We start from the raw sequence: 24,234 nt of genomic DNA, 5'->3' as shown, positions 1-24,234 counted from the left end.
ATCTGTGGTTAGTAAATTTTGAGAGTCGTTTTAGATACCCAAAAAATTTTCAGTGGTGGGTTGAAATTTTACCTGCCAAAATTACCAAAAAATTTTCTTGAAACTTGGAAAAATATTTGTGTATGTGTACCTACCTTACTGAAATAGCTAAAAAGCTGTTCCAAGAAGATTAAGGTGGTGGCTTTGTTAGCTGCTTGTCATTAAAAAAGACGAAATAAGTGATTTAGAGACCAATTTTGTAAGAAATTATTTCAAAGTAATCAAGAATAGTATAAAAATATTCAAAATGATGGTTACATATTCTTAATGGGTTCGAGAGTAAAATAATCTTAATCCAAGAAGTTTTGCTGTCATCTATTGTCTTTGGTATCATCCTTAAGTTTGCTTTTTGGTTTTCATGAAATCAAATACTAAAGTATCACTACACTCAAAAACATTGTTGTTTGCCAAGGCCACATTGACAGTGTGTGGGTTTCAGAACCAGGTGGCGAAAAGTGGAACTAAATTTAAATTACTAGGCTAGGCAAGTAACTAAACGTTATCGATCCAAGTCATTCGCCTAGCTGTTTCATTGAATGACTTAATATCATAGTAGGGTAATAGTTTAGTACATTGTACATACACCTACTTTTTAATCAAAACTTTGCCTAATTAGTCTAATGATAAATCAAATATTACTGTAAAACAGTAATGAAAGTATCCGTCTAGTAATTTCAAACTTCCCTAAATTAAAATTTTATCTGTTTTTTTTTTTGTAGCAAACTATCACAAATACCTTATGATTTCACAGTGAAATGATCATCACAGGTGAGATGTTATTAATGTGACATGATGTATAATAAGGGTAAATATTAAAAAAAAAACTTGTATAAATGTAATGTAACGAACACAGAGGACAGATAAGAAAGGGGAATGAATGTATAACTTCTACACTCTGAATCATCCAACAATCAGAATCCAGAGTATACCGTTCTCTATTGACTATAATATGTACAATGAATATACTTATCGCTGTCAGACTTACATGTTTATGAATAAAAGATTCTGGTTGTTGGCTGATTGTGAGTCAAACTACTATAGTGAGTATGAGTAGAGGATAGTTTGGATATGTCAAATGTGTACGTAATATTTATAATGAAGACTATGTAATGACCCTGTTTGCCTAGTGTATCATGTAACAATTTAATATCACACATGACTACACCAGAAGCTATAGATTTGAATTACTTATATTGTTATTACTTGTTACAGCTGAGACCACACACGCGAATGTATGTAAGTAAGTCTTAATACATATCGATATCTATCTATCAATCGAGTATCAAATTTTAAGAAAATTTTTAAAATCAAATATTTTAATGAAATCATTCAAATGAATTTATTATTCCAGTTTTATTAACCAACTTAAAAAGAAAAATAGAAACGGTCACAATCCAATGCAGTAAGTATGAATCAAATCATCATTCCTTCCCCTTAACAGTGTTACTTGGTTTTTTGAGCGAAGCGAGGCCATATAGATATTTTTAAACGAACAATGCTGAAATATCGCAGCTATAGTAAGAAATTAAAAATGATGAGCAATGACCAGAGCAAGACAGTGATGGATTACCGTCTAGGCCCGTGAGGCCCGGGCCTAGGGCGGCACAATTTGGGGGGCGGCAAATTTTTCAGAATGTCAAAATTTTAAATCTGATATAATGTAACGACAATACATTTTAAGGATCTATTCGAATTTTTTTTATATAAATTTACAAATAAATTTCTATGAAATAGAATGGAATTTATTTTCTGATTAACTTTTTTATTTGTGAGTGCAATACTGATAAAGTATTGCACTCACATTGAGTTTGGGTAACACAGTGAGAACGTTACATATATAATATATTTACAGAAAACAAGAGCGCTGCGCGTAGCATGTAATGACAGTGCGTACTCTGCTTTATTTTACGTATAAAACTAAGCGTCGCGCTGTATACAAGACGCATAAATTTTTTTAGTTTTACGAAAGCCGTGCAAGTGTAAAAGTCTTATAATATTATTATTGTGTTTCTTACCATTGAAAAATTCAATTATTACTTTGAGTTATCCATTTTTTTAACGAAGTTGTCGAGGTTCGCTGAATTAAATTTTTTTATTAGCAATGAGTGATTATCGAAAAAGACTAAGCGGTGCAGAATATCGTAAAAGGAAAGCAGAAAAATCGTCAAAACAAGAAACTTTACTGAATAAAATTCCAAAAATATCGAATTTTCTGACAAGATCTGTTTATGTTGTTAATATTTATTTGTATTGTTCAACAATTGTATTTTTATGAAATAAATATTAAATCTAAATAATATAAACGGAAAAAAATAAAATTTCATCTTTTAAAAAGGGCGGCTAATCAGACAGGGCCTAGGGCGGCAAAATACTTAATCCGCCACTGGAGCAAGAACTAATGTTATTACCAATTATTTGTAGAGTATAAAACAAGCCTTTTCAAGTATAAATTCATTAATTTAAAGTAGTCCTTTCACTAGCTGGAAGTAAATTGTGCACTCCCTGGAAGTAATTTGTGCATTTAAAAAAAATTAACATTGGCCTCGAAAGGATCTCTTTAATTCAATAAAATAAGTATTTGACTTCTTATAAATTTAAGTATAGCAAGAAATTATTGTTTTAAATCAAAGTATTTATTTGCTGCCTTAAGAACAAATTTTCTCGCTAGTACTCTTTTTTAGTTTATTATTTTTCTCAATAAATTTCACGATAACTTATATATTTTGATGTAAAAACAGAAACCTGAATATTCCGAAAAATTAATTTTCAGTTTTTTTCAATCTAATCGATAACAAATGTTAACATTTTCACACAAACCTTACACAGAAAGTATGATCGAAACTTCACTATACGATAGAGAAAGACTTAAACTATTATAAAGAAAAATTATTTTTCTATTGTAATCTAATTTTTTTAATTAACATTGGCGGCGGAAGGACCTTCTCAATATATTTTTTACCTCTGTCTCTTTTACTCCCTCAATTAAGAAAACTTTCACCCATTACAATGTGGAGCGTTTGTTTTCCAATGCTGAATAGAAGCACGGCAGCTTTTTAATTATTTTGAAAGTTGTTTTCAATTGCTTCTTTTAGCCTTCGTAAATGAACCTGGCGGATTTGTCAGATTTGCCTTTTTATTCCCCTTTTTTGGAAAATTTTGTATATTATAGGGACTCCTTAAATTCCGCGGCCAGCTGCCTGGGACCTCCAGTTAAAGATGATTCTTCTTAAAATACTCCTAATTTTAGATTCCACCTCTGCTTTCTAAAATAAGTGTTATACCATGTATATATGAAATATATCAAGATATATGAAGTTTAGTCCAAAGTTTGTAAGGCTTAAAATATGAATGCTACGAACAAAATTTTGGTATAGGTGGTCATAAAATAAACTAATTAGTCCATTTTTGGTTGCCTGTCTCTCCGTCTGTTTATCTGTATGTGGACAAGATAATTCTAAAACGAAAAGAGTGGGTTTTGGGTCCGTAGTTCAAGTGGGTCTTGGGTCCGTAGTACCCACTTGTAAACCATTAGAGATAGAACAAAAGTTTAAATATAAAAAATGTACCTTATAAAAAAACAAACAACTTTGTATGTATTATATGGGAATATCAGTTATGTATGTGTGACAGGTATGTATGTGTAATGTGACAGTGTAATCAATACTGTCAATACATGGTATTTCAATAATTAACTCAGTCAATCGTTTGTTTTCACTTGTTTTATATAATTTGGAATAATAAGTTAGAAATAAAATTGAAGCACCTTTCAAATTAAAAATCTCTCTTCTCGTTGGTTTATGTTATTGTATATTGTTGTTTCATCAATGATTTTAATTGTTATTAAGTTTAACATATAATTTTTAATTTCTATTGATAACCACCCCCAATATATCAATGAGTATCAAAGGTATGTACATACACACACAATAATATTAATAATAACCCTGTAATTTGGCTAAAAATTGCTATTGCTATAAAAATCAATGTCTACTTATTACGTGGGTGTACGCTTACTAATAAATATTTGTGCTAGTATTTATTGCATTCTATATTATAATAAATAAATAATAATAGAATCCATTGTATTTGAATGTTTGTAAAATCTTTTCAACAGTACACCCTATAAACGATAAACTATTGAGTCTCTATAAGGCTGGATGTCAAATTGAACTCATTTAACTGTCCGATATGTATTGTATGTGCCTTATTGACGTTTGCAAATATTATTGAACGATCATATTCAGTTGACCCAATGTCATTGTAGTTTGTTCCTACCAATAACAGAGAATCGGCTAATAGCTAGGTATATTTTTCTCTCGGTGTAATACCTAATGTTTTTAAGTGTATGTTGACCGTTGCGTCACGTCTGAGACCCTCGATAACCGCTGTCTGTATAAACAATACTGGATTTTAGCTTTTTTTTTAAACAAATGGGGTCTTTTTAAAAACTTTACGATATCCATGACATTAATGGTAATAGTAGCCTTTATAGATTTGAAGACAATAATAAACTAGCATTTTCATCTAAATCATTTTTTCAAAAATAGTCAGCTTTTGTAGGAAATGCGATTTAAAAATGTATCATTATTGCATTTAGGTACTCGAAATAAAACACGTTAACTACGGAAAAATGCTTTAGCCAAAAGTTGTCAAGGGCAATAGAAGACATTTGCCCATGTTCATGACTCTAGCCAGCAATTATCGATAAACTTTAAGCGTGTTTTCTTTCGATTAAATCCAATTATACCATATTTTTAATTTGCATTCCCTCCGAAAGCTAACGTTTTTCGAAAAAATGTTTTAAACAAAAATTATTCGTTTTTTTATAGGATCAACTTTTTTATTAAAAGTTCTATCTCTTACCGTTTTTAATCTAAATTGGCTATTAAAGCAACTGGAAGCACTAGATCCAATCTAATGTCAGAACATGATGTCTCCCCATCAAACTCAATAATTTTTGTTTAAGTTACTTTTTGATGAATTAACTACAAAACAAGCTATTAGCTATTATAGATTTAAATGGTCCAACTTGTATATCAGCAACTAGCTGCAGAAAATTAGACTTGGAATTCAATAGGGGCGGTATTTGCCCAGCAAGGGGGATGATACTGTAGTCCCAGAACGATTAACTAAATTGTAACAAGAAAATAGTTTTTTAAGAAATAATTTTCCAACTATCATTCACAAAAGTTTCGATTTCGATCTAAACCGAAGAGTTGGTAATCATACTATTTGGCAAGAGCACTTACTTGGAACAGTTGCACACAAAAATTGGTTTTATTACAAAAGGAATGAAATCAATCATATTTGTATTACTTATTGTGATCTACGAATATCAAATAGTAGATATAATATAGACATGTAATATAGTAATTACGAATATTTGTACGTTCACATTTATTTGAGTTTTGATTGAAAGGTTTGTGTATGCACTTCCTAAATTTTTATTGTAAAGTACCTTTCCGTCAAAATGATTGACTTATAAGTGCTATTATTAAATATTATAATATTAAATGTTATTTGTTGGATTAAAACTTACTGCAAATTATTAAAATTATTATTAGAAATTTAACTCCCCAAAAAGTAATTAAAATTTAAATTTTGCTTGACCACAGTGTTATACGTGTATTTTTTTCTCTTTAACAACCAGTTGGGACGTAAGAAATATTTTTTTAATTAAACCTCTTCCAGCAGCCCAAAATCAAACCAGGTTGGCGAAGTTTTCCAGCCAACTGTAGGAGAAACAAAAATATTGGTTTATCACCTAATAGCAACCACATCCATCATGACAGTATATTTTTGTATAGAAATGCATGCCAGCTCTTTAACTGATGATACGCGACAGTCTTATTAAAGCAACGCACAATGAGTATTTCTTGTTTGATTAATAATTTTCCTTTATTAATTTAATAATAATTTGATAAATAATATTTTAAACATCTTGTTTATTAAATGTACAAGGATGCTACTAATGATCGTACAAAACTACAGATACAGATATTCGTAACGAATTGAACTCATACATTATATAGGAGCAAAAAGAATCCTGTTTGATAAAAACACCGTATGGATGGGATAGATATTAAACATGGTAAAAAGGGTATAATTTATGAATTAATAAAAAAAAAGGAAGGGTTTTCATGTTCCTCATCTTCTGGCATGGTGCAAACAGGGTTAGGATATTCATAAACACAAAAACACATGTACTAAATTATTTACGCTCTTAATTTTAAATATTATAATATTAATAGTCATAATTCATACAACTATTACCATATTATTGAGAGAGTATTGTACCTTAGATATAAAATTACATTTATTAATGCTTTTTAAAAACGGAACAATGGAAATATGAAACAGTTTGTAATATTGAAATATTAAACAGATATCGATAGATAAAACTATATTTATTACTATATACGATCCATGGTACAACATCATAACGTACTACGGATTAAACCACAATGTACCTTAGGCCACCAATACCAATTATATTTGGAGGTGTTATCTTCAATAGAATCATTGGAGATCTTTACAAGACTTCCAGTTAAGGAATTACATCGTAGGAGGTATATGATTGACACATTGAAAACCTTGTAACTAACTGTTCTTCTCCGATACAGGATATTGTTTTGTTCCAAGGCATCAGTTCCAAGGAGTCATTATACCTAAATTTCACCTACTGAAAATTTTACATTAACTTTAAAAGTAAAATATGACAGTGAAACGAGTCATGAGTGCAGCCTGTGAAGGGCGTTTCTAACTACAATTAAGTCTAACATCCAAAGTAGCTATAGTTATGGGTAGTGTAAAATAACTAATCAGTTAATTAGAAGAGTACAGTATTTTAACAGTTCTCTACGGACAGTCATTGTGGATGCAGAACAGTGCAGTGCAACTAGTAGTTGTTGTGTCAAATATATAGATTTTGTGAGGAACAGTTAATCTACCTTTGTATTAAATCATTAATACACAGCAAAGTTTTCAAGAAATTGACTTGGTGGTGTTTTATTGTATCGAAGGGTAGTACGTTAAAAATTATTAAAAATCAAAATTCAATGGTCAACTTGCAAATTAATAAACAGTAAAGACAAAAATACCTTTTGTTTTAAATAATTTAATTACTATTTTACTTGAAAACAAAAGCATATGAGCAACCGTTCTCTTGAATGATTATCCTCTGGTTAGTCAATTTTTCCATCAGTTACTATCTCATAGATAACAATATATTTTAAGAAATTAAACTGTAATCTAAGGTAGATTGTTATCAAGGTACAATACTTTACCTTTACAAGTTAAATATTACTCAAATTAAATTCTGTTTCAATGTTTCAAATGATTGCATATTATTATAATAAGGGCCAAGTGAAATTTGGGCTAAGAATAAATGTGTTTACATCACTAAAATATATTATTGTATGATTGATTAATTACGTTCTTTATTCCTCTTTTATGAATCCGAAAGGCAAGTTAAAAAAAAGTTATCTTACGCAGCAAAATTTGAATTTGATCTGATACTGATCTAAATACATCTCAAATCAATCTACTCTTATAAAAAGTTTACTTCGAAATATAACGATTTAACATTTTTTTTTTTTTTGATTCGTTAATTAGATCTGATCGCTGTTTAAACCAACGACAAACAATACAAAACTGATAGGTGGCGTCTGGATATTTATATATTTTAGGGCGAGTAAGGCTAATTTAAGGAAGGTGTTTGTAGATAATAATTTTGACCCTTTTTCAAATTAAATTAATTCTAATTAAGGTAAAGTGACTGACCCATACGCCATTTATCAAGCTCTTTCAGCGTTTTTGAGAAACAAATTATAAGTCGTGTTGCATTTCAAAGTAAACGTGAATTAAAATTATCAGCCTTGAAATTTCTTTTCCAACAATTAATGGCAGTCCCGATTCTTTTTCGGGTTAAGGGCTACTCTATTATGATATACCTATTCTAGTAGAAGTCGAATTAACTTACCTTTTTATTTTAAAGGTGGAGAAGCTCATTAAAGAACAATATTATAACGTAAACAAAAAAGTCCTAGAATTTGAATTTTATTTATGAATCGCGCTTCAATTTTAATTTAAAGAATTGTATGTAGATCGGGGGTATTATAAAATACGCTCTGGTAATTCATTATTTTTGACTTTGTAGTTTTGGTCGTATGTACCAAGAGCCAGACTTACGAAATTTTCCGTCGTGTGTTGAGCTTTTTGCGTTAGCTCACGTATTTCAGATAATGTATATGTATACTTACCGTTCACAATAGTACGAGCCGCAAACAGTCTTTGTCGTTTAAGAAGTTCTATTATTTCAAGAACTTCTTGTGTCTTTAAAGCACCGTTAATGCCATTATTTTAGTAAGTGATCATTATATAATTTTACAAAGAATATTGCTAAATTATCTTTTTAGTCCAGACTTCTTCTTTGTTGGCGAATCATTTTTCTATTAAATTAAAACAATATCCTTCAAACGAAAAAAATGCTTAATTTTTAAAGCCATCTTTTACGATTTTTATTTCATTACCACCTGCCTTTTTGATATACTGGTAATTTCAACTAAATTTCTTATTTGGTCGGCTCCTTGTGCAAAGGTAGCACATCTGCGAAATTCGGGACCGATATCAAACAATAAGCTGGTTCTTAAAATTTTTAATCGATATAGACCTTTTTATTTTAATGGCCTGTGTGTAAGTGTTTTAAATGTACTTCAGATTTACAAAGGTAATGAATTTACTGAATTTATTTTTCTTTTTTGAAAAAGATTCAAATTTTATTGCGGGTTTTGCGCCACGCGACGCATCAATAGTTTCAATTGTTATGAATCATTTTCTTTTACTTGCGGGTAGGCAAATTTTACAAAATTAATCTTTTTCTTTGAATATTTGAATTTAAATTGAAAATTTTGGACTAAGATTTAACTATCTAAGATTTTTAACTCTTAATTAATGAAACGACGTGTAAATAAAATTAAGCTTAGTTTAAATTAGTGGAAAGAAAAAAATTTTAATTTTTTAGTGGAAACATTACTTTTGTAAAACCTGCGTACATAAGTCTGCGCCTCTTAGGTGATTTGCGTTGACGTAGAGAGGCAATAAAATGTAAACTTTCTTCGAAAAAAGTTTAATTTTTGCAGTGTATATAAAATGCGGTTCGCTAAAAAGAAAAAAGTTTCATATAAACTAAAACCTTTAAGAACCAAGTTAACGTAAGGAGCTAATCTAGTTTTTTTTTTGTAACGAGTATGTTAGGTAATGCATCAAGCACAAGACTAAAATTTGGCTGGCCTGGCTCTTAGTGATTTTAAAATAAACTTATATGTTTTACAAAATTCTAAAATCTAAAGGATGTAGTATATTTTTGTTTCATAATGTTTGATAATACTTATCAGTTATTTCTTATCCACCCAATTTCCTCAAATTTATTCCCACGGAATACTTAGTGCTATAAATATTATTATTTCTTTTAGTTTTTTTTTTTTTTTGCTTTTTTTAAAATATTTTTTTATATAAAAAGCTAGACTTGACTTACAAGATTTGTTCATATTTTGGATCCGTTAGTTTTTTTTTACAATGTATTTATTTATTTCAAAGTAAGGTAAAAGTACAAAACAAGGCGTGACATTTCTAAAACATTTAACATGTACAAATGAAATCAATGTTAACCCTTTTTTAAACAATTGTGTTTAAGGGAAATTTTAAACTGTGCTATGGCTCTGTGTGCCTCACACGATGTGTGATAACTTTATTGAAAGATGTAGTCATCTGTAAAAAAATTTAATTATTTGTATTTTTTTTAAATTCAATTGTCACAAATAAAATACTACAAAAAGATTAAAATTATTTAGTCAACTGTTAATGATTCAATTTTGTGTGTTATTAAGGGTTAAAAAAACAATTTTTTTTTTTAAATATCTCGTACTTTCTTGGGTACTTTAAACTGCCAACTCATGTTTTTGGAAAGAAAATAACTATTGATGTTGTACCAAATGACGGCATTTCAAGAAAATTATTTAAATGTCTTGTACATTTAAATAAGGTACTGGAGCCATGTAAAGCCCACTTAAGTTCAAAACGCGGAAATTCTCAAAATTAAATTTTTTCAAAAAATTGCCGTGAGTAGAATTATTACTTATTCACTGGTAATACAAAATAAACTTGTCATATTTAAGTGGTTCTAGAACTAAAAAAAAACTAAATTAAAAACAAGATGGGCTATCTTTTAGGAATACTTTAAATTAGTACGAGCGCCAAGGCAGATTTAGACTTGTGGTTGAAATTATTTGTACCTTATTTTCAACTTTGATTATCAATTTTGTTACAACTTTATGAAGGAAGACAGAAAAAAAAATAAAATTTTTCGATATCTGTTTTGATTTTCGAAATATCGAGAGCTAAATAATTGTGCAAAATTTTCGATATTTTGAAAATAACTACAGATATCGAAAAATTTTAATATTACTTTTTGTCTTATATTGTCAAGTTATAACATAATTCGTCATCAAAATTGAAAACATATATTTTTTTCTTAATTTGTGTCCACTACCGTGCTCATACATCCTTAATTAGTCGGGCACAATGGGTTCTTTTTATTTCCAATAATTTATTAAGGTTTTATCTATAATTTAAACTGTTATTTTTTTAATTTTCACCGACTAGTTTTGAAGAAATCTATGAAAACATATCATCCATCTACCTTTTTCCTATAAGCCCAATGTTAAATATGCCTACCTTTGAAGTCATTTACTTATTTAAATAATCGGGCAATCTCTCCTAAAATTTTCAGAATTGATTTAGACTCAGAATCGATTTAGTCCAATTTCATATAAAAAAAATCAAACCTTTTATCTTATATTGCCCTGGCGCTCGTACATCCTTAATCAGTATGCTTTTTAGAATTTGCATCATGTTGCAATGAAAATATTATTTACTATTTACGTATAAAATTTTTTGTATTTTTTCTTAAATACTATTGAAAAAAGTCCCGAAAAATTTTGAAAGCCTAGTGTATATTATAGGGTAAGATTTAGTAGCTGTACCTGTAAGATTTATTACTCTATAGTTTCTCGACAGATATTATATTACTATTTATTAGACAGCATTTATATTGAAGTGAGAGTATTTTATCAGAATGCACCCAAGCTGAACACTGATTGTCTATGTGATTTTTCCCTTAGTCTTCTGACTTATCATCATTCCATATTGCTTTACGAATCACATACAACGTAAATTATTATTGGTGAGTAACTTTTAATCCATATTTCTTTTAAACATTTTAAATTTTAAGGAGCAAAAGTTTCAAATACGAAAGTGCTGTACCTTGGATCTAACAACACAATGTACCATTGATATAAGGTATGTAATATGTATGCATTAAATTTAACAATTTTATTATTATGTTATGGGTTTTTATTTATGGGTAAGCGAAGGAAAGTGAGAAAAACAAGTTTCATTCACCCCGAGTTATTAAAAATATCTATGAAGCTGTTGCTGGATGGTTACGGTAGTGGATGCCTGTTGGGTTGAGAACAGGCAGCGGGAAGAGAAAAATGTTGGGTTTTCAATGTTTAAATCACATATACAGGGTGTTCTGTTATTGACTGCAGATCGTCGGCCTACAGAATAAGCTCATAAAGACGAAGGAAAAAGTCATTTACCAATTTTGGATTTCAGCCCTAGTTTGGGCGCTACAGGTATGGCAAAAATTGATAAATTTGTTCATTCACTGACTATGATTCGATAACCAGCAGCCAATGATATCAGTATATTTCATTCAAGAATATTAAACTAAAGAAGGGATATGAACTGATTTCAATTGGATTATATCATTTGAAAAAACATTTTAAAATAGTATTTGATTGGTTTGATCAAATCTTACTTTTTTTATTTTTATTATATTTTTCCAAGAAAACATTAGATTCTTAGTAAAAAAACAAATTTAGTCATAAAAGGCGTTGTTTTAATTTAACGTATACAAACAAAAAAACACCTATGCTGACGTAATTTGTTTTTTTACCAATTGCATTTTAAGTTTTAATAATTTTGTTTGTTTACGATAAATTAAAACCACGCCTTTTATGACTTAATTTGTTTTTTTACTAAGAATCTAATGTTTTCTTGGAAAAATATAATAAAAATAAAAAAAGTAAGATTTGATCAAACCAATCAAATACTATTTTAAAATGTTTTTTCAAATGATATAATCCAATTGAAATCAGTTCATATCCCTTCTTTAGTTTAATATTCTTGAATGAAATATACTGATATCATTGGCTGCTGGTTATCGAATCATAGTCAGTGAATGAACAAATTTATCAATTTTTGCCATACCTGTAGCGCCCAAACTAGGGCTGAAATCCAAAATTGGTAAATGACTTTTTCCTTCGTCTTTATGAGCTTATTCTGTAGGCCGACGATCTGCAGTCAATAACAGAACACCCTGTATACATACATATTCCATTGACGTTGTAACGATTACATGTTGAAGAGAGGGTCTTCAGATGCAATCGGTGAAGGTTGATGCTATAAAATTCCAAACTTTACTGGAACGTTCCTCAATAAGGAACCTATTCACCAAAACACTTTCCGTTAAGAGTCACAATATAGTTTGAGCCATGGTACATTATGTGGTACCATGGATCACACATCATGTACCAAGGTTCAAAAGTTTTTATCGATAGTTTTTTTAATGCTTCCTTTGAGGATATATTTGCTTGGAGCAACGTAGAGACAGGTTTTTAATTCATTTTTGAGCTATTGGAAACTTTCACTCCATTATTTAAAATTAATGCAAACATATCGAGCTTGAGTAAAGTAGTTTTAAAAATGAACTATTTTTACAGACAAAAAATGAAAAAATTTATAATACACGTGTATTATATATGTATATACCTATACATGATATAAAATACAATAATTGATTTCAATTATCAATTTTTGTAAATAAATATTAAATATTAACGATAATAATTATTGTTCACGGGATAAACAAATAAACAGATATGTAACTCAAACAGATATGTATTGAATTAAAAGTCTTCATGTACAGCTGTGATCTACGTAATTGCATCGACCTGGGTTATACTGCTAATAATAACCACACTTTTTTAAGATGTATGTATATAAAAATATTTAATGCTAACATTGCACAAGCAAAATAATCTATTTCAAAATACTGAAACCAAACACTCATTTGGGTACTTAAATTCTGGAACGAGTTTCCAAACGGAAAGTGGTTTAAGTTTTAAAAAGGATTTTCGGACCTTGTTCTCTCTAACTCCTGACTAAATTGCACAGGTCCTGTAAGAGTACGGGTCCCAAAAACCCTATATATGTATATTGACGATATTGTAAAAATAAAGATTCTTTACTTCTAAGCAAAATTTACATTTTTTATTGATATCTGATATCTGAATTTATATTCAGATATCAAAATTGATACGTGAATATTTGACTTTGCCATTTTAGGCCAAGCAGAACTTTTTAACAGGAATAACTTTTTCCCAAAAAACAAGATATCCAACCGTATTTTTAAACGCCTTTTTGGTGTTTCCGTATCATCCACACCCTAGAAAGTTAAAGTTTATTCTATAAAATTTCAAACTTTACTAGAATGTTCCGCAATGTTTTTGAACCATTCCTTAGCGGAGCTTATTCCTACTAAATACTTTCCGTTAAGAAGTACTCTTAACGGAAAGTTTTAGTAGGACTGTTTTCGTGAAATTTTTACTCATTGTTTTAAGCCTCCCCTCTTTGATTAAAAAACTGAGAATGATCCCATCTAGAAAGTTCTAGAATTACTTTTAAGAAAATTTAATTTGACAAAAATAAATAAATTATGTTGACACAATTGTATGGCAGCCAATTGTATGTATATTGTAATAATATTTTGATAAAACAAGTAAGTAGCACAATAAATGTGTGATTCACATATTATGTGATAGTTCGTTCAACGCATCGAACATTCTAGTACAATCGAGAATACTCTCGTATATGCTGGACTATTTATGTACAACTATATAAATGGTGCGCAGTGGAACAATGCCCTCAGAGCACATTGGTTTGCATTCAGTGCATTCATACTGCAACAATACAGCACACATTGTCAGTCAAACTATACACTAAACAGATTTTCACTGCAAATATATTATTATATTTATTGAGACTATATCTACAATAATATTATTGCATTGTTATTAGTTTTCAACAATGGCTCCTGCGATTGGAATTGATTTAGGAACAACGTATTCATGTGTGGGGCGTTGGCAACATGGAAAAGTGGAAATAATTGCAAATGATCAAGGAAATCGAACTACTCCAAGTTATGTCGCATTTACTGATACAGAACGATTGATTGGAGATGCCGCTAAAGGTCAAGTATCGTTAAATCCTGAAAACACTGTGTTCGATGCAAAACGTTTAATTGGTCGTAAATATGATGATCCAAAAATCCAACAAGACATGAAACATTGGCCATTTAAGGTTATTAACGATTGTGGAAAACCAAAAATTCAGGTTCAGTATAAAGGTGAAACGAAAAATTTCGCTCCGGAAGAAATAAGTTCTATGGTTCTAGTTAAAATGAAAGAAATTGCTGAAGCTTATTTAGGAACTACAATTAAAGATGCTGTAATTACTGTTCCAGCTTATTTTAATGATTCTCAACGTCAAGCCACCAAAGATGCTGGATCAATTGCTGGAATTAATGTTCTTCGAATTATTAATGAACCAACAGCCGCTGCCTTAGCTTATGGGTTAGATAAGAATTTGAAAGGCGAACGAAATGTTTTGATTTTTGATTTAGGTGGCGGTACATTCGATGTTTCTATTTTAACAATTGATGAGGGCTCTTTATTTGAAGTAAAGTCAACTGCAGGGGATACGCATCTGGGGGGAGAAGATTTTGATAATCGTTTGGTAAATCATTTTGTTGAAGAATTTAAACGAAAATATCATAAGGATATTCGCAATAACCCACGTGCAATCCGTCGTTTACGAACAGCTGCTGAACGAGCTAAGCGTACACTTTCTTCAAGTACAGAAGCGTGTATTGAAATAGATGCTATATTCGATGGTATTGATTTCTATACCAAAGTTTCCCGAGCACGATTTGAAGAAATGTGTTCGGATCTTTTCCGTAGTACATTGCAACCTGTGGAAAAAGCTTTAACCGATGCTAAATTGGATAAAAGTTCAATTCATGATGTAGTTTTGGTTGGAGGATCCACTCGAATACCAAAGATTCAGTCCTTGTTACAAAACTTCTTTTGTGGGAAAACATTGAATTTGTCTATCAATCCAGATGAAGCTGTTGCTTATGGTGCTACAGTTCAAGCTGCTATATTAAGTGGAGACACTAGTTCAACTATTCAGGACGTACTTTTAGTTGATGTAGCTCCGCTGTCATTAGGTATAGAAACTGCTGGAGGGGTTATGTCAAAAATTATTGAAAGAAATGCACGTATTCCCTGTAAAATGACTCAAACATTTACAACATATTCTGATAATCAGCCAGCTGTCACCATTCAAGTGTTTGAAGGAGAACGAGCTATGACCAAAGATAACAACTTGTTAGGAACTTTCGATCTAACAGGAATTCCACCAGCACCACGCGGTGTTCCTAAAATTGAAGTTACTTTTGATTTAGATGCAAATGGTATATTGAATGTAACAGCTACAGATAATAGCAGTGGCAAGTCAAAAAATATTACTATACGAAACGACAAAGGTCGTTTATCCCAAAAAGATATTGACCGAATGTTAGCTGACGCTGAAAAATATAAAGAAGAAGATGAACAGCAAAAAGAAAAAGTCAAAGCTCGTAATCAACTTGAAAGTTATATTTTTAACGTGAAACAAGCTACTGAAGATGCTGGAAATAAATTAACATCCGAAGAAAAATCGAAAGTTTTTTCTGAATGTACTTCTGCGTTAAATTGGATGGATAATAATACATTAGCAGATAAGGAAGAATACGAATATCGTCTAAAAGAATTGACTAAGGCGTGTAGTCCTGTGATGATGAAACTTCATAATGGTAGTGCAGGCGGTCAACAAAATGGTCCAGGCGGAATGCCGGGTTATGGAAATATGGGTAATGCAGGGGGAATGCCTGGGTATGAAAATATGGGTAATGCCGGAGGAATGCCTGGTTTTGGAGGTATGGGTGATGTAGGGGGAATGCCTGGGTATGGCGGTCCAACTATTGAAGAAGTAGATTAAATTTTTAAACGGTGCTAAATAATTTTAATTTCTTTTGATTAAAAATTGCTTTACTGTTTATATTTCTATTTACATTTCTAAATAGGATTGTTATTATTTTTTATATATTTGTATTTCAATTGGGATTTCAAAAATAAATTTTTAAAATTTGAACCTTAGTTTCTTTATCCCTTAGATTAGTTTCTTTATCCCTTACTAACAAATCACTAATAATATATATTCCATCATAAAAATTAAACCTGGTAATGCTCTATACCTGGCACCTATAGAGAAATATGTACCCAAATTTAGATGATAATTTAACCCATGATCTTTGCGTTTCAAAATCAGCGCTCTTCTTTTAACTCAGGGTGTTGGTGATGACCTGACAATCTTTTCATATCTCTTACATTAACATTTGAGAAATATGTCTGAATAATGCTGTAAAATTTCTGATATTAATATAAAACAAGTGAAAATAAATAATTGATTGAGTTACTTGTTGAAATACGTTAATATTATTCGATTCCGGATTAGAGGTATACATTTTTCATTTTAGATATTGATTTAGAAATGTGACAATTGTTCAGATAGATTCCTTAAATGTCAAATTAATCGTCAGTTAGCTTTTTGCCAAAATATAACCTTATAACATCTTTAGTAACAATAGGCAAATAAAATAAAATTAGTTATCCAATGAAAAAATTTTTAGCCTGCTCTCAGTTTCGCACCTAATCCCCCCCCCCCAAGGAATTCAGATTTTGCAGGCTCGTATTAACTTCTTAAGATAAAATTATACATAAAAATCTATATAAAATTCTTGGATCCCTGTTAAGTAGAAAATTTTTTATTAAAAATGTTACAAGTAAATTAAGCCTATAGAAGAACAGAAAAAACTATAGCTTTCGAATTGTTTTCGGTTACAGGTCAGGAGTTACTCCCTCGGAACCGCTGTAATTGTAGTTAATATTGAATATGAGTATAGGCAACAAAATTCCTCATTAAAGTTGATATTTCACCCTTTCAATTCCCGCCAAACAGATTGCGACCGGATAAAAACATAGATCTTGCGGTCCAAAGTTAACGACTTTGGTTGTCAGACATTTAGTGCAAAATGGAATTGTTCAAAAATTATTAGGCCGAATGAAACGTTCCAAAGCAAATTTTGTTTGTTGAGATTTCAGCTAGAAGATAGGGGCCAATTTTATTATAAACAATTATTTGCAAATAAATAAAGTCAATTGAAAAATAGCATTTTTTAGGCATTTTTTGCAAATATTTGCAACAAAAAATTGGTTTTTTTTTCTTTTTAAGTTATAGAATCTAAGGAACAAAAAGTTCCATAGCACCAGTTACCTAAAGTGCACCATTTTCGAGTTATATCCCTTACAAGGAAGCATAACAAAATTTCCAGCCGAATTTGTTTGATAACTCCAGTTCCCAGGTTCCGGGTGAGTTTAATCGGCAGGTCCATTGTGTGAGTACCTCTCTCCAAAGATTAAAACAACTTCTGACCTGTAACCGAAAACAACACGTACAACCCGTAACTCTATTGGTCTAAAAAAATTTAATTTCCTTATCTTATATGTTAAACATAATTAATTTCATGAAAGTTTTGTAATGAATTTCTTCAATTCCTACGAATTACTTTTACTTTTACTATTGTATAAATCTCTGAAAAGTTTCTTTCCACCTGTCACTGGGCCCTGAAGCAAGTGACGAGTAGTAAACTCGTGTAAAGCAAGCATAACAGCAGTTAATATTATGTATTTCCTATTATTAACAAAATGAACAGTTGGTCCATATTAATAATAAAAAATAATTTTTTTTTTTGCTGTATTTAACTTTTACCGAATTATCATTTTTTTTACTAAAATTACGTAAATATAAAAAGTAATATGTAAGGGTTAATAATAAAATAATATATAATTGATAACAATACATGAAGGGTTGAGCAAAACAAAAAAACATAGATTGAACATTGTTGGACAGTATTTCATTTTTATTGTTTGATTCTAATCAATTTTATTAATAGTGGAAAAATTATTTTATTGAAAACATTTTGGAACGAATTTTTTTATTACACTATGATTTATTTTATGGAAGTATACGTATACATTGTCGTTATAACTGCTACATTTAATCAATACAATACATAGGTACATATTTAAAGAAGAAAAATATAATCAAAAAGTATATATTTACAAAAAGATTTTTAAAAAAAGTTTAATTTTAATTAATTTTATAACTTTATTATTAATTATGATGTCCATGATTTAAATCATTCTTCTTTCGGCCCTGAAACATAACAAATCGAAATAAGTATCATGTAGGTAGGTATGATTCATAAGACTGCAATCTCTGGGAAAATGGTCTAATATTCATCATTCTCATTAAGAAGTCAAATAGTTTTAGGTGTGAAAATAAAAAAGTTGGAGAGTTATCTAACGCAAAATCAGGTATCTGAAAATATAATCCATTATTCATGGGCTTGCGTTGGAGCAACCTCAATATAGACATAAAGCTTTCGCCATATCAAAGTTAGCAATAATATGGAACTACTAAGCAATCCTTTGAAAAACATAAATAGAAACGTCATAAATGTAAAATTTAATGAATTCAGTACATTCATATTTTAACAGCTATTTGAAATCACCCACGTTGTTTCCAAGATTTTTCTAATAGAATAAGAATAAGAAATATAAATTCATTCAACGGCTAACTAAATAAATTCCAATAAGTGGAGTGTTACTACACATTTTTTAAAAACAAAAGAAGAAAATCGCCTTTTTTGATGTGTTATCCAGAAGAGGACGCTATTTATGATTTCATTATGAAACTACCGGATACAAGCATTACTGGACATTCCGATGTATCCTTTTCGAAATGTGAGCTGTTCTTGGATCCAAGTCTTAAGCAAGGTTAATACAAACTAGAATAGAACGTACTTCTGATCCCAAAGAACAGGTACGACCAAAGAAAAGGTGGTTTGGGAATGCAATTAATATAATTTGACTTTTTCAACTTCAAGAGCTGCCAAAATATGAAGAGGAAATACCCATCAGACGACCAAGCAATCACATTTTAACGAAAATTTTCACGTTTTTTCAAAATTTTCACAATTTTCTAAAAATTATCCTAGATTTTTTTCTTTTTTAAGTTAAAACTCGTTAACAGCGTGATAAAAATATATATAAACGAAATAAAACTCATAATATTTTCCTTTAATTAAAAAACCGGCGAATTTTTTCGATTTTCCACATGAATATTGTGAGAAAATTGTGGGAAACTGACCAAAAAAACATATAGGAACCCATTTTGCTCGCGCTTTACACGAGCCGACGCGACTTTACATGCGTATAATAATGTATCTTAACTTTTCTTAAATTTTCTTTAGCTTAAATTTTCTTATTTTAAAAAATAATCAGTTAAAACTTAAGATCTGAGGAGTATTTTAACGTAAAATTTTTTTGAATTCGATCAAAACTCGCAGAGATAAAATATTTTGAAATTGGTCATTTTTTGACTTTAAAATGGTTTTAAAACCCATTTTATTCTTAGAAAACATTTTCGAATATAAAAACAACTGTTTATTAGTTAACAAATTAATTGGTTTATAACAATTAATAGCCTACTCGCACTAATTTGTTTTTTTTACCAATTGTTGTTTTACGAATTTGTTCCGAAATTTTTATTTGTACATTTTTTTTTAATAGACATTCGTTCACTGAACTAGTAATCAAATTATTTAAAAAATGTTTCACTAAAAATTTTTCAGTTTATATTTATTGAATGTATTTCTTTTTTAAATCCAATCTATTATTATTAATATAATTATTGTTTATGAACAATTGAATATTTTTTTAAAATCATTGACAGGAAATCAATATAAAAAAATTCTGTCTAATCATAATATGATTTTAGATATATATTATGCCCCTTCGAATACAAAAAAATTTTTTGTATGACGTTTATATGAGGATTGTGAAAGATGACAATAATGCAGTTCGTTGACAAATATATTAAAAGCCTCTATTTAGGCTTTTGTTGTTTATTGTCATCATAGTTTTTTTTTTTGCTGCAAGGGCAGGTATACGTTACATTATGATAATTGATATTTTGATGTTGAAAGATAGATATTTTTCCCTACTTGTATAAATCAAACACCCTAACAAAATTGCATTATTAGTTTAATAAAGTCATAATTTTAATTTATGGGTGATGGTCTACGTTAAAAGTTCATTATTATTAGGAAAAACGGACAGTGGAAAAACATTAAAAACTAGAGAAGTAGAAAGTGTAATTTTCATTTTAACAGTTATACTTTGTGTATGCCTTTAATAATAGTTTAGAAAATCAAGAAAGTAAGAAAATATGGTAAAATTATGTCAGTTATCTAACTTTTTAGAAAATTAAATTCGCAACTTAATTAGTATTCTACTCAAAATAAAAGATTACACAGATTTATTCATTTTAGGTAAATAGAACCACGAATTTAGCCAAGGAAAAAAAATTTTCATGATGAAAGTTAAGTGCGGATTCTGAGAGAAGAAACCAGAGCAATTGCTTCCTCCAAAAAGCAAAGAAGCCAACTATTTTAAGCAATAAGTAAATAATTTAGAGCACCTAACCATAATACTTAATAAAATTGGATTTGCTCGTAGCTAGGAATAGAATGTCTGAATAATTTCATTGTTTTATAGCGTACGAAAAGAAAACTAAAAAATCGGGGAAAAACCTATCTGTTTTAAATTTTTAAAATTTAAATGCCAAAATTTTACCATAGAGAAGACACCTATCATCAAGGGATTTTGAGTTTAATGTAATTTACTACATAACATTTCTTGCCTGGGAGACAAAAATATATTAAAATATCCCAATCCCATACATTGGGCCACGTTGTTGTTGAGGTGAGTTAATTGTACATACGAAATAGACAAAGTTTGTCACCTGTATTTTTTTCACTTTATCGTGTTGTTGAGTCAGTCCAACACAGGAAATCGCGTTGTAATCAGTCCAGTTCTCAAGATCCTAGTAAGATATTTACTTGCGAAATAAATAAATAATGTGGTTAATTTTAGCATTTCGATATGTAAGTTGCTTACTTGAAGGTTTTGTTCTGCTTTGATTTGGTTCGAATGTTTTAAATCGATGTTCTTTTTTTAAATATATTTTTAAAAGTTCTCGGGATTCTGTCAAATTGATGCCCTACTATCAATGAAATACTTAAGACTAGGAAAGAGAAGAATCCTGAGAAGTTAATATTAATATATTGTTAAGTTAATATTAATATTTCGCACTCAGATAGTTTATAATCTGGATTAACGCATAAAATACTTAATTAATTATTCCTCAAGTCTAGTGATGAGCACCAAAAATAAAAAGAGGCGAATTTGACTGAATCTGTTTTATACACTTAGGCTTGACCTTTGCTCTGTCTTACACATTGGTCTTGGTTTGATTACTAGTTCTTTTGTAGGTAACTGCTTCTGTCTAGCAAACTCGGTCTTGTACTCTGATCTTGTTCTTACATATATGCAAGACCAAACAAGACTTGCAAGACCAAGACCAATGAGTAAGACAAAGATACTAAACCCATTGCACTAAATCGTTATAAAAGATACAGCCTAGATTTTGGTTTTGGTCTTGGTATTGGTCTCGTTCATCACGACTCAATATTGGTCTCGCTCATCACAACTCAATTCTGAAATTGATTTCTTTAAAATGGCCATAAATCTAAAACTTAAAAGTATTTTGACTGTTCTATTTGACATAGGCCAAAAGACGTTGTTTTCTTAATAATAGACTTAATTTCGCAACTAGAATGTACAACAAATATCGCTCCGAAATGAGACTCATTTTCCTTAGTTTGGTATCCCATATCTCAAAAAGGGAAAAAAATGAAACATTTTTTGTGGAAAATTGTGATGTATATTTAGATGTCCATAAGTAGATGTACACTATACTTTTTTACACGATTGCCCATGCCCTAGAGATGTGCAAGAAATAATAGAAATAATGTTTGGTCCTGCAGAAGAGATTGTTGTCTGACTAGCATTGAAAAAATTCACAGGTAGAAACTATTAAACAATTTAACAATCGATAAGTGTTACACAACGTGTGAAGTACAATCTAAAAGAGAAGCATTTAGTTTTTATCTAACTTTTTTTTCTTGAATAAACCTTTCTATTAAAAATCTAATTGTTTGGGTATATAATTACATATAATTATTATTTCAAAGGTAGGTATATCCGAGACACAAAATATCTTTAGATAGCTAAAACTCACAATAAGTTTCCAATAGAATTCTTAATGTATTTCATAAATTGTAACAAACACTCCTCTAAAGAAATAAATTATGTTATGTGAATTTTTTTTAAGTGATTCTCAAAATAATTGGCTACATTAAAGTAGCTTTACTGTAATTGTATATGTAGATAAGTGAGAGATACATATTATAAAAATGATGCTACCGGAGTTAAAAACTAAAAAGATGCCGACAAAGATTTTATCTGAGATAGGTTGAAGTACCTACCTAGATTTATATCTAGGATTTTAACTATTTACTTGTTGAAATAGATACATTTTTAATATAAAGCTGAGAATTTAAATGTTTAATATTCAAAAAAGTGTATTTCCCAATAAAGCATCGTAGTAAAATGTGACACAAAATTTTGCCCGTACAGTGTATTAATTTTACATCAGGTATCTGTAGTGTATACTGAGAACTAATATCAAACCATAATCATCTATGAACAGGAAACATTTACCATTGAAAGAATCGATGATCCATAAAAATCGACTGAAAGTACAACTCTTAAGGACGAAAATGAGCCCGGGTACACTCTACGACTTGCCAAAGTTGTAGAAATTAAGTTTCAAAAGAGTGATTTTTTCATAAACAAATGGATTTTTGCAAAAAATACCACGTATACGCCATAAACTATAGTCCATTGCGTCTACGTTACAAATTGTTTGTTTAAAAAATTAAATAAAAAACAGTGAGCCTGAGCGTTTTTTGCAATTTGTCAGAAAACTACAAAATGAATTTTAGCTCCCCGGGTCTCATTTTGTAGATATTTATAATGCCTACAAATTTTTGCATAAAACCTTTCTTCATAAAATTTGCGAGAAATTTTATAGAAGCAAAAAAACATTTTCCGACCCTACAGCGGCTCATAAAAAAATGCGGAAAAAATCAGCGGTTGGAATTCTGAAAAAACACCCATCCCAATTACTAGATTGCTGTCAGTTTTCAGCTGAATAAAGAACTCTCAGTTCATTTTCTATGTCTGTGATAATATTCCAAGGAGTTAAATTATAAACATGCTGGAAAGCTTTGTACAGACGTACGAATGTTGTCCTGATTTACCATTTTTGAGTTACGTTTATCCTTTTCCTCAATCGAATAAATTATCTAGTTATCATCGAAAATAGAAACAATTTTTTCCAAGTTGATTTTAATTTGTAGTTTTTACTACTTTTTTACTTTTTACTATTTCTTTTTGCAAATACTCATTCTAGTAACAGACAATATAATAGAAAGGTTTTCTATAGTAGTAGGAAGCCGAATTAGAGCGATTATTTAGTAGCTTAGGCCATGATCTACAATATTTCTTGTAGATACAATTAGCATATTCATATTCGACACATTCGAAGGGAGGCCTCAAATCAGTTATGACATTGACCAAAGAGTAGTTGATATTGTAGTTAAAAGAAGTTTTAATTTCTCCGCTATAGGACTTATATATATCGTCAATTATCCGCTGCCGCTTTCAGATTCAGAAAGAAAATTGTAATAATTAAAATCGATTACTTCTACATGTGACAAGAATATGCATCACTCTTTTCAATATTGACTCAATCTCTCTGACACAAAGTAATAGGTTCACGTATAGATTCACATCCCTATCTCAAAAAAAACCGCCAGAAAAAGTATTTTTTTGAGAAATAATTAAAACTTACTTAAGGCTAATGGTAAACTAATGCTGA

General features: G+C 29.8%; 2 protein-coding genes across 7 annotated transcripts in view; one reads left to right on the top strand and one right to left on the bottom strand.

Annotated features, from left to right (window-relative positions):
- The first annotated feature begins 14,124 nt into the window (after positions 1 to 14,124).
- On the top strand, positions 14,125 to 16,273 carry LOC123304976 (heat shock protein 68-like). Of its 6 annotated transcripts, none has more exons than XM_044886549.1 (2): positions 14,125 to 16,078; positions 16,109 to 16,273. In XM_044886549.1, the coding sequence occupies exons 1-2, from the start codon at positions 14,251 to 14,253 to the stop codon at positions 16,261 to 16,263; spliced, it is 1,983 nt and encodes a 660-aa protein (XP_044742484.1). In that variant the 5' UTR covers positions 14,125 to 14,250; the 3' UTR covers positions 16,264 to 16,273. The 6 variants fall into 6 exon arrangements, with proteins under 6 accessions (XP_044742484.1, XP_044742485.1, XP_044742488.1 ...); XM_044886550.1 differs by having other exon boundaries at positions 14,125 to 16,120; positions 16,184 to 16,273; XM_044886553.1 differs by having other exon boundaries at positions 16,217 to 16,263.
- A 2,199-nt stretch (positions 16,274 to 18,472) lies between these two features.
- The window catches only part of LOC123296892 (protein big brother), a 57,606-nt gene continuing 51,844 nt past the window's right edge, over positions 18,473 to 24,234 (bottom strand). Inside the window, exon 5 of the mRNA XM_044878593.1 lies at positions 18,473 to 18,540. Within this exon, the coding sequence (XP_044734528.1) occupies positions 18,499 to 18,540 (42 nt within the window). The 3' untranslated portion in view covers positions 18,473 to 18,498. The remainder of the gene's footprint in view (positions 18,541 to 24,234) is intronic.

The sequence above is a fragment of the Chrysoperla carnea genome, chromosome 1 (assembly GCF_905475395.1).
Source record: "Chrysoperla carnea chromosome 1, inChrCarn1.1, whole genome shotgun sequence".
NCBI lineage: Eukaryota > Metazoa > Arthropoda > Insecta > Neuroptera > Chrysopidae > Chrysoperla > Chrysoperla carnea.
The sequence above is the reverse complement of the archived record's forward strand: the minus strand, read 5'-3'. Positions and strand labels throughout refer to the sequence as shown.